This window comes from Pristis pectinata, chromosome 11, assembly GCF_009764475.1.
Source record: "Pristis pectinata isolate sPriPec2 chromosome 11, sPriPec2.1.pri, whole genome shotgun sequence".
Classification (NCBI taxonomy): domain Eukaryota; kingdom Metazoa; phylum Chordata; class Chondrichthyes; order Rhinopristiformes; family Pristidae; genus Pristis; species Pristis pectinata.
This window is the reverse complement of record NC_067415.1, coordinates 5,245,983-5,258,279: the sequence shown is the minus strand read 5'-3', so window position 1 is coordinate 5,258,279 and position 12,297 is coordinate 5,245,983. Positions and strand designations below refer to the sequence as shown.

General features: G+C 42.1%; 1 protein-coding gene across 11 annotated transcripts in view; it reads right to left on the bottom strand.

Moving 5' to 3' along the window:
* emsy (EMSY transcriptional repressor, BRCA2 interacting) overlaps window positions 1-12,297 on the bottom strand; it is a 75,422-nt gene that overhangs the window by 49,142 nt on the left and 13,983 nt on the right. For all 11 annotated transcript variants that reach the window (XM_052025668.1, XM_052025673.1, XM_052025671.1 and 8 more), the window contains 2 exons: window positions 11,244-11,419; window positions 2,258-2,410 (listed from right to left, as the gene is read on the bottom strand). In XM_052025668.1, the coding sequence (XP_051881628.1) occupies window positions 2,258-2,410; window positions 11,244-11,419 (329 nt within the window). The remainder of the gene's footprint in view (window positions 1-2,257; window positions 2,411-11,243; window positions 11,420-12,297) is intronic.

Genomic DNA, 12,297 nt, shown 5'->3' with positions numbered 1-12,297 from the left:
TTTGTACCAACCCTCAGCCTCCTGTCTTCCCAAAGGAAACCACCCTGGCCAATCTTTCCTTATAGTTAACTATCTTCTGCCCTGCCAACGATTTCAGAATCTTCTCTGTACCCTCTATGGCACTATTATATCCAGTAACGTGGCAATGTGAATTGTCGGCAGAAATCTAGCTGTGGTCTACCTTGGGCTTTATATAGCTCTAGAACAACCTCCTGTTCTTGTATTTTACGTCTGGGTCAATAAAGGAGTCCCAGTGGCTGCTATTGAGAAATAGATGTAACTGCATTGAAATTTATGGCAAGAACCGTTTTTTTTTTAAAGTAACTGTTGTGCCTTGAAGCCTTTTGCTATTATAAAGGCACTGCAGAAATGACTATTGGGAGCTTGCTGTACATAATTTCCTGCACTACTACAGTGAAGCACACATCACAAGCACTACTTTGACTATGAAATACATGGGTTTTGCATGTCACTATAGAAATGTCAGTCTTTTTCCTCTGAGACCTCAGTTGGTGAAACTTAAGATCCATGGCAAATTCTCCGCTCTTCTTTGAATAGTGCACATAATTAAGTTCTTTCAAACTACTAGCATAGGTAACATCTTATGGCCCATCAAAAGTACAACACTCCTGGCAGTACAAGTGTCATTACATTAGAAATTATTATTAAAGATGTCATGGTAAGGCATTTATAACATTTCTAAAAGGAAAATCACACATGACAAACTTATTAAGAGTTTGTTGAAGTTGTAACGTGTCGTGAACAAAGAGGAACCAGTGAATATACTATCCTTAGATTTTCCAAATGCACTTGATAAGGTGTCACATTAAAGCTTCTTACAAAAAGAAATCTCATGGTATAGAAGGTAACTGGCAGGTTAGAAGAATAGCTGGCTAACACAAAACACAGTGGGCTCTGATTTCTTGATGAGCTAGATGTACTAAGTGGTGTACCACAGGGACTGCTGCTGGAGACTCAACTTTTTACAATTTATACAGGATCTTTTACAAAAGCACATATAGTATGATCGCTAACTTTGCTGATGACACCAAGAAGAGCAAGTTGTAAATAGGAAAGCATTCAGATACGTTAAGTGAAAGGGCAAAGATCTGGCAATTAGAATACAATGTGGAGAAAATGCCCATTTCATAGAAATATACAGCACAAACTGGTCCTTTCAACCCACCTTGTCCATGCCGACTGTGACGCCCAACTATCAGTCCCATTTCCCTGCATTAGACCCATATCCCTCTACACCTTTCCTATCCAAGTACCTGTCCAAATGCCTTTTAAATGTTGCAATTACATCCACTTCTACCCACTCCTCTGGCTGCTTGCTCCAGATAACCACCACTCTGTGCGGAAAAACTTACCCCACGGACCTCATTTAAATTTCTTCCCTCACACCTTAAACCTCTGCCCTCTAATTCTAGACTCCCTTGCCCTGGGAAAAAGATTCTATCTATGCCCCTCAATCTTCAAACCTCTACAAGGTCACCCCCTTCCCCCCCCGCCACAAGTCTCCTACGTTCCAGTGAGAATAAACCCAGCCTATCCAACCTCTCCTTACAACGACACTATAGGCAAAATAGATAGGCACGCAAATATGCAGAGAATGGAGGCATATGGGCCACATGCAGGCAGAAGGGATTGATGTAATTAGGCATCATTTGCTTAAATAGTTTGGCACAACACTGTGGGCCGAAGGGCCTGTTCCTGTGCAGTTCTGTTCTGTTCTAAAATACTGGAGTCGCTTCTGCATTCTATTGCTACCACATCCTTCCAGTAATGTGGCGATCAGAACTATACACAATACTCCAAGTGTGGCTGGGAAAATAGAGAAGCATGTTATCTAAATGGTAAGAGACTTGCAAAGCTCCAAGATACAGAGGGATCAATGTGTCCTGGTGTAAATGCACAACAGGTCAGGCAGCATCTGTGGAGTGAAATACAAAATTGATATTTCAGGTCAAGTGCCTTTCAGAATGGAAACTTATCCCAGCTCTGCAAAAAAGGTAATTTCCAGCAGTTTTTGTCATACTCGTAGAATCTGCAGTATTTTGCTTGTGGATTACCATGGAGCAGACAACTGGCCAGCAGTTTCTGCTACGAAATTACACTGTCAAGAATAAGTATCTAATTCTATGCAACGTTATTAACCAGGAATAAAACACAGTATTTACAACAACTGGTTTCCATGCTTCAAAATGGGTGCAAGGGCATTCGCCACATATAAAATGAGACAAACAGCACTCACTTTTCACATACACCGTGCTTCCGCTTGGCAGTACAACAACATTGGAAGCAGGACTAGCGGGTCTGGGAGATTTGACCGTTGCTACACTCCCACTGGGTATCGTTGTTGAAGCTGGCGTGGGAGTGGTACTTGTGTATGAATAACAAACAATCACTAAAAGGGAAAAAAGCAAAACCTGTGATTCATTTTAAATAAAACTCAGACATCCCAAAAAAGTTAAGACTGTTACTTGCAAGAAAGTCTCATTGTAAAAGTTTTCATTTGGTGCCACCATATGACCAAAGCCTGCATTGCAATCAGTGCAGCTTTTGATTACATCACTGCAATTGTACATCACACAAAAGCAATTCAATTCACCGAAGCATGACATTTGATCACCAAGCTTGAGTGCACTGCAAGCTTTTTTTTAAAAAAAAGGGTCATCAGGAGAGAAAATAATGTGGCACGCTTTCAACTACATCTAAAACAATTGACCAAATTCTGCCGTATTTTGTCAATAGTTTCCCCATGCCTGCGAGTTTTGGTATTCCTTCCTGAATGGGGAAGGGAAGGGGTATGGCAATCTTCAAGGCCGTGGAGGCCAATGGTGCAGTACATTGAAGGACCACCACACCTCCCCCCTTCTTTTCTTTATTAGTCACATGTACATCAAAACACACAGCGAAATGCACCTTTTGCATAGAGTGTTCTGGGAGCAACCCACAAGTGTCACCATGCTTCCGGCGTCAACATAGCACGCCCACAACTTCCTAACCCATACGTCTTTGGAATGTGGGACGAAACCGGAGCACCTAGAGGAAACCCACGCAGACACGGAGAGAATGTACAAGCTCCTAAGACAGCGGCCAGAATTGAACCTGTGTCGCTGGCGCTGTAACAGCGTCACGCTAACTGCTACACTACCATGCCTGCCTATCTGCCCAGCAGACATGCTGGAGAATCTGTCTCAGACCCCAACATCGATGAATCCATTTGTCTGAAAAGTAATTATACAGCTGTGAAGAAAATAAGAGCAAGTGATTTTTTTTTAAATTGTATGTTTGTCTTCATGTTATTAGTGATTTTTGTTAATCTTTTTACTTATTAAAATATCTTATTATTCCAGTGTTTTAATTTATTTCATTTTTGATAGGCTTTAAACTTTTAAATGTCAAAGACATTTAGAATTACTGAATGGCAGCTTTGAATGACAGCAAAATTTAGGGCATGCCTTTGTTTTTGATCACCAGAAGAATTTTTCTGTTCACTCACATGAACCGATTATATCACTACAGAGTTAAGTGCCTCAAAGCTCATCTCCAAGATGGTCTTGGCTAGCAAAGTCATCCATAAAGATCCAGACCAGAGCAATGGGGAATGGAAGTGGTCAGCAGGTAGCAGTCCCCCAGCCAATAAAAAGTTCCGTTTAAGCAAATTCAACACTTGCCCTTTATAGAGTCATAGTCATAGAGTCACACAGCACGGAAACGGGCCCTTCGACCCAACTGGTCCATGCCAACCAAGATTCCCATCTAAGCTAGTCCCATTTGTCTGCGTTTGGCCCATATCCCTCTAGACCTTCCTATCCATGTACCTGTCTGAGTTCCTTTTAAATGTTGTTATTGTACTTGCCTCAATAACAGGTACATGAATCTTGCTCCATACATGGACCACCCTCTGGGTAAAAAAGTTGTCCCTCAGGTTCCTATTAAATATAGGACGTGGCTTTAGGGTGAAAGGGGAAAGGTTTAGGGGGAACATTAGAGGGAACTTCTTCACTCAAAGAGTGGTGGGAGTGTGGAATGGGCTGCCATCTGATGTGGTAAATGTGGGCTCGCTCTTAACTTTTAAGAGTAAATGGGATAGATACATGGACGAGAGGGGTCTGGAGGGGTATGGGCTGGGGGCAGGTAAATGGGACTAGCAGAATAATGTTTCGGCACAGACTAAAAGGGCCGAATGGCCTGTTTTCTGTGCTGTAGTTTTCTATGGTTTAAATCTCTCCCCTCTCACCCTAAACCTATGCCCTCGAGTTCTTGATTCCCCAACCCTGGGAAAAAGACTGTGTGCCTTCATCTATCTATACCCGATGATCTTATATACCTCTGTAAGATCACCTCTCATCCTCCTATGCTCCAATGAAACAAGTCCTAGCCTGCTCACCCTCTCTCCGTAACTCAGTCCCTCTAATCCTGGCAACTTTCTCATGAACACCAATACTATATCATAAGCAAACAGTTTTACTGATCATTAACATAAAAATTCCTCAAGGAATTCCCTCAAGGTTGCCACACAGGTTGATAGGTTGTTAAGAAGAAACATGGTGTGCTGGCCTTCATTAGTTGGGTATTGAATTCGAGAGCTGCGAGGTGATGTTGCAGCTCTATAGAATTCTGGTTAGACCACACTTGGGAGTATTGTGTTCAGTTCTGGTTGCCTCATCATAGGAAGGATGTGGAAGCTTTAGAGAGGGTGCAGAGGAGATTTACCAGGATGCTGCCTGGATTGGAGAGAATGTCTTATGAGGATAGGTTGAGTGAGCTAGGGCTTTTCTCTTTGGAGCAAAGGAAGATGAGAGGTGACTTGATAGAGGTGTACAAGATGATAACAGGCATAGATCGAGTGGACAGTCAGAGCCTTTGTCCCAGGGCAAAAATGGCTAACATGAGGGGAAATAATTTTAAGGTGATTGGAGGAAGGTATGGGGGCGGGCGGGGGAAGGAATATGTCAGAGGCAAGTTTTTGTGTTTACACAGAGAGTGGTGGGTGTGTGGAACGCACTGCCAGCAGAGATCACAAGATCACATCACAAGACAAGGGAGCAGAAGTAGGCCATTCAGCCCATCGAGTGTGCTCCAAAGAACAGGGGAAAAAGAAAAAAGAAATGAGAAATGGGGGGGGGGATGGGGGGTCTGCTCCATGAGCAAAAAAAAACTATTCTAGCCCCATTTCTGGCCTTATCCCCATATCCCTTGATACCTTGACTAATTAGATAGCTATCTCCTCCTTAAACACCTCCAATGACCTGGCCTCCACTGCTGTACATGGCAAGGAATTCCATAAATTCACTACCCTCTGGCTAAAGAAATTTCCTCTCATCTCTGTTTTAAACCTGTACCCTCCAATTCTAAGATTGTGCCCTCTGGTCCTGGACTCACCCACCAAGGGAAACAGCTTGGCCACATCTACTCTGTCCAGTCCTTTCAACATTCTAAATGTTTCTATGAGGTCCCCTCTCATTCATCTGTACTCCAGTAGTACAGTCCAAGAGCCGACAAACGCTCATCATATGTAAGCCCTTTCATTCCAGGAATCATCTTCATAAATTTCCTCTGAACCCTCTCCAACATCAGCACGTCCTTCCTAAGATATGGGGTCCAAAACTGTACACAGTATTCCAAATGAGGCCTCACTCGTGCCCCGTAGAGCCTCATCAACACTTCCTTACTTTTATACACTGTATCTCTCAAAATGAATGCCAACACAGCATTCGCTTTCCTTACCGCCGATCCGACCTGGTGGTTAACCTTTAGGGTATCCTGCACGAGTACCCCCAAGTCCCTTTGTACTTCTGTACTTTGAATTTTCTCCCCTTCTAGATGATAATCTGCCCATTTATTTCTGTTTCCAAAGTGTACAACTGCACATTTCTCAACATTGAATCTCATCTGCCATTTCCTTGCCCATTCTCCTAAACTATCTAGGTCCCTCTGCAACCTTCCTGTCTCCTCAATACTCCCTACTCCTCCACCTATCTTGGTGTCATCTGCAAACTTAGCCACAGACCCATTTACTCCATCATCCAAATCATTAATGTACAGAGTAAAAAGAAGCGGCCCCAACACCGACCCCTGCGGAACACCACTAGTAACCGGTAGCCAACTAGAACAGGATCCTTTTATTCTCACCCTTTGCTTTCTGCCAACCAGCCAATGCTCCACCCATTCTGTTATCCTACCTGTAATTCCATGACCTCTCATCTTATTAATCAGCCTCTTGTGCAGCACCTTGTCGAAGGCCTTTTGAAAGTCTAAATACACAACATCTACCACCTCTCCCTTATCCACCCTGCCTGAGATTTCCTCAAAAAACTCCAATAGGTTGGTCAGGCAGGATCTTCCCTTCACGAAACCATGTTGGCTTGGACCTATCTTGCCTTGCACCTCTAGGTATTCCATAACCTCATCCTTGAGGATCGATTCTAACAACTTTCCCACCACCAATGTCACACTAATAGGTCTGTAATTTCCTTTATGCTGCCTCCCACCTTTCTTATACAGCGATACTACATTTGTGACCCTCCAGACCTCCAGAACCATGCCGGAGTCTGCCGATTCCTGGAAAATTATCACCAGTGCCTCCGCAATCTCTATAGCCGCCTCCTTCAGAACCCGGGGATACACCTCATCTGGTCTGGGAGACTTATCAGTCTTTAGTCCATTTAGCTTTCCAAGCACCTTCTCTCTAGTAATCTTAACTGAACTCAGTTCCATTCCTTGAGACCCCTGACTATTCGGTATGTTGCTGATGTCCTCCACAGTGAAGACCGATGCAAAATACTCAGTTAGTTCCTCTGCCATCTCTTTATCATCCATTATAATCTCTCCCGCACCATTATCGATTGGTCCTATATCAACCCGTGTCTCTCTTTTACTCTTTATATATTTTTAAAAAACTCTTAGTATCCTTTTGAATGTTATCTGACAACTTTCTTTCATAATTCATCTTTTCTTTCCTAATGACCTTCTTAGTTTCTTTCTGCAGGTTTTTAAAAAGTCTCCCAGTCTTCTGTTTTCCCACTAATTTTTGCTTCCTTGTATGCCCTCCCTTTTGCTTTTATTTTAGCCTTCACCTCTCTTGTTATCCACATTTGTGCTTTTTTCCATTCAAAACCTTTTTTCTTGGAAGATATCTATCTTGCAGTTTCCTTATTTCTTGGAGAAATTCCATCCATTTCTGCTCTGCCGTCCCTCCAGCCAGCTTACTCTTCCAATCAATTTGGGCCAGCTCCTCTCTCATGCCACTGTAATTTCCTTTGTTCCACTGAAATATCGATACACCAGTTATCAGCTTCTCCTTCTCAAATTTGAAACTGAATTCAATCATATTGTGATCACTAGTTCCTAATGGTTCCTTTACCTTTAGTTCCCTAATCACCTCCGGTTCATTACACAGCACCCAATCCTAAACAGCCGATCCTCTGGTGGGCTCATCAACAAGTTGCTCCAAAAAGCCGTCCCGTAGACATTCTCCTGAAATCTACTGCCTTGCTGGATTTCCCAGTCCACCTTCATGTTAAAATCCCCCATAATTATCTTAACGTTGTCACTCTGACACGTTTTTTCTATTTCTAACTGCAACTTATAGTCCACATCCTGACTGCTATTCGGGGGCTTATATATAACTGCTACTATTGTCCTTTTACCCTTGCTATTTCTTAGCTCCACCCATCAGGATTCCACCTCTTCTGACCCAATGTCCTTCTTTTCTATTGATTTTATATCATTACTAACCATCATGGCCACACCTCCCCCTCTGCTTACCCGCCTATCCTTCCTATACACTGTGTACCCCTGGACATTTAGTTCCCAATCACATCCGTCATAAAGCCATGACTCAGTGATTGCCACAATGTCGTATTTATTAATCTGCAGTTGTGCCACTAGGTCATCTACTTTATTCTTAATGCTACGTGCATTTAAATATAGTACATTTAGTCTAGTATCTGCTACTGATTTTGTTGTACTTCTATTGTTCAGCAAATTACCCTGACTTTTCACCTGCCTGTCCTTCTTGCCATCCTCACTGCACACTGTCTTGGACTTGTTTCTGTAAACCTCCTCCCTTACCCTAACATCTTGTATCCTAACATCCTAGGTTCCATCCCTCTGCCAGATTAGTTTAAACCCTCCCCAACAGCTAAATTAAACATTCCTGCCAGGATATTGGACCCTTTGGAGTAGTGGTGGAGACAGATACATTAGGGACATTTAAGAGACTCCGAGACAGGCACATGAATGATAGAAAAATGGAGAGCTATGTGGGAGGGAAGGGTTAGATAGAGCAGGATAAAATGTCAGCACAACATCGTGGGCTGAAGGGCCTGTACTGTGCTGTAATGTTCTATGTTCTAAATTCAAGTACGTACTTCAATGACCTCCCTCACCCTTCACTCTTTGCTTAAAATGTGAAAACAACCTGATCTTTGTTTACTAAATGAACCTTTAAGTTTGCTAAATTTTACCAAGCATCTACAAAGAACACATTTCCAGGTTTTTCAGGTTATCTGTTATTTAAGATATTAAAGGCAAAAAAAGTTAACTTAGGGTGAAATCAAAGTGAATGAAATGAAAGGGTTTGAAATTAAGAGTGAAGGCAACTGTCTCATTACTTTAAAAATAAATGCACTGTCTTCTTTCTGTTGAATTGACCCTACTACAAATATTTATTGAAGTTTCACATAAAAGATCCTTCTTTTTCTAACTTACTACCTTTGGCATTCTGTGCTACTCCTTATGCTCCAACAACATTGGATAAAGAACTTTTTCCTATCCACTCTTATACAGTCATAGAATACTACAGCACAGAAACAGGCTCTTCGGCCCATCTAGTCCACGCCACCTGATCTTCTGCCTCGGCTCATCTACCTGCACCTGGACCATATCCCTTCAAACCCCTCCCCATCCATGTACCTATCCAAACTACTATTAAATGTTGCAATTGAACCCCTATCTACCACTTCCGCTGGCAGCACGTTCCATACTCGGACCACCCTCTGAATGAAGAAGTTTCCCCTCAGATTCCCCATATATATTTTACCCTAAACTTATATCCTCTAATTCTAGTCTCACCCAACCTAAGGGGAAAAAGCCTGCATGTATTCACCCTATCTATACCCCTCATAATTTTGTATACTTCTACAAGATCTTCCTTCATTCCCCTGCGCTCCAGGGAATAAAGTCCTAACGTATTCGACCTTTCCCTTTAACTCAAGTCCCGGCAACATCCTTATAAATTTTCTTTGCACTCTTTCAAGCTTATTGATATCTCTTGTGTAGGTAGGTGACCAGAACTGCACACGATACACCAAATTTGGCCTCACCAATGCCTTGTAAGACTTCAACAAAACATCCCAACTCCAGTACTCAATGCCCTGATTCATGAAGGCCAAAGTGCCAAAAGCTCTCTTTACGACCCTATCTACCTGTGACGCCACTTTCAAGGAACTATAGACCTGTATTCCCAAGTCCCTTTGTTCTACCGCACATCTCAAAGCCCTATCATTCACTGTGCAAGTCTTAGCCTGCTTTGTCCTCCTGAAATGCAACACCTCAAATTCAGCCCATTTACTTAGCTGGTCAAGATCACACTGCAAGCTTTGATAGCCTTCCTTGTTGTCCACTACGCCCCCAATCTTGGTGTCATCCATAAATTTGCTGATCCAGTTTACCACATTATCATCTAAATCATTAATATAGATGAAAAACAACAATGGACCCAGCAGCCATCCTTGCAGCACACTGCTAGACACAGACCTCCAGACAGAGAGACAACCATCTACTCCCACTGCCTGGCTTCTCCTGCTCAGCCCCTGTTGAATCCAATTGACTACTTCATCCTGAATGTCAAGTGACAACCTTCTGGACCAGCCTCATGTGGAATTTGTCGAAGGCCTTGCTGAAGTCCATGTAAACATCGTCCACTGCCTTTCCCTCATTGACCTTCTTGGTTACCTCCTCGAAAATATAAGATTGGTTAGACATGACCTACCATGCACAAAGCCAAGTTGACTATCCCTAATCAAGCCCTGTTTATCCAAGTACTTGTATATCTTGTCTCTTAGAATACCTTCCAATAATTTACCCATGACTGACATCAGGCTCACTGGCCTATAATTTCCCAGCTTATTCTTAGAGCCTTTCTTGAACAAAGGAACATTAGCTATCCTCCAGCACACCGCAACTGTGGCCAAGGACATTTTCAATATCTCTGCCAGAGCCCCTGCGATTTCTGCACTAGCCTCCTACAAGGTCCGAGAGGACACCTTGTCTGGGCCTGGGGATTTATCCACCCTAATTCGCCTCAAGACAGCAAGCACCTCCTCTTCCATAACCCGGATATGGTCCATGACCTCACTACTCTTTTGCCTCAGTTCTATAGTCTGTGTGCAACTCCAGAGTAAATATGGATGCAAAAAAATCATTTAAGATCTCCCCCATCTCTTTTGGCTCCGTGCACAGATGACCATGCTGATCTTCAAGAGGACCAATTTTGTCCCTATCAAAACTCTTGGGATTCTCTTTCACCCTGTCTGCCAGAGCAACCTCGTGTCCTCTTTTTGCCCTCCTGATTTCTCTCTTAAGTGTTCTCTTGCATTTCTTATACTCCTCAAGCACCTCATTTGATCCTAACCTCCTAAACGTCTATACCTGATATGCACCTCCTCCTTTTTCTTTACTAGGGCCTCAATATCCCTTGATAATCAAGGTTCCCTAAACCTGTTAGCCTTACCTTTTATTCTAACAGGAACATACAGATTCTGTACTCTCAATATTTCATTCTTCTCACTGAGGATTTTAAATTTTCAACACAAACTTCTACGATTAAAAGATATAGCCCATTTTATTATTACAAGAGAAGTTGTTTGCTGATAGGACATTTTAATTGCAATCGATTCTATAATGAGCCAATTTCCTGTAAATCTTAAATGAAATTCGAGATAAGCAGATCCAAAATTGACAGAATTTATATGACCATGCTACCTGAACAACAAATCACGCAGTTTGACATGAGCTAAAAGCAAAATAGCAAGTCATTTATCAACAAGAGAAATGATATTGTCACTGCATCAGTCTGGGCTTGATTAGAATTCTCTCAGAACTTGTCAGTATAGCAATCCACTACACCATCTAGGATACCCTCCCCTTTCTAAAAGGCAGGCCATTTCTTAGATTTAAAAATAAATTGCATAAAAGAAACCAGATGTGGCCCAAGAGAAAAAGCTCACCTTCTTTGTTACCAGTTTCAGCTGGTGTTGGAAGAGTGGCATTATGGAGAGCTGCCACATTCGCTACTGCATTCGCTGTCACCGTGAATGCGGTCTGAGGAACCAGCCTGGGCATGAGGGGGACAAGTCGACGACCTTCAATGGACCATTCTGCTGAGCTGTTTGGCCCAGACATGCTACAAGTAAAGATGAATACACATTTTTGTTCAACGCACAATATTTTTCTTCTTTTACAGATTATGTTCATCAGAAGAAACACCTTAAATTACCACCTGATTGTTGTACTTGAGAAACTTTATTACATTATAACAAACTTTTACGAGCAGAACCTAGTCAAGGTGGTAAATTATTTCTTCTTCGTTTGTTTAATGCTTAAATTTACTTTTCTCCTTTTTAATTTGAGATTTTCATTTGTTCCTCTTCGTGGTATGAAAAATATTTTTCTACCAAATTGCATTCAATCAAGAAAAGTTAAACAAGAAAAATAATTTTCCAAGATTAAGTCACCTGACTTTTCCAATACAAAATTTATCATAAAAAGAATAAAGAAAATGAAAATATTACCTGTAAAGCTGCCCTACTAACCTTCATATTCTCTTCAGTAAAATTCATGACACCCCATTAAGACTCGGACTCTGGGTATAAACCGTACTCACTACCCTGCTGCTATCCTACCTGAAACGTCAACAATTCCTTCCCCCCCATCCCTTCCACGAACACAGAGATGCTACTCAATACGCTGAGCCCTTGCAGCGGTGTATTTTTTGCTCCAGATTCCAGTATCTGCAGTCTCATCTCCATTGCAGATATCCTAGTTTGGCAGCCTCTAAAACACACACCCTAATTTCCTTGAGTTAATGAACCGATGCGTGCGCACACACATACATATATATCAGCATCCTATTACTCGAACTTCTTTCAAAACAAATGAATGGAAAATAAAATGCAATAGACATAGAAGCAATTATGAAATGGCCTAACATCAGAGCAAGGAGCAGAAGCTGGCAGTGGGCAGAGAATCAACTCAGACAGTAAGAGGAAAGGCTCTGAAGTA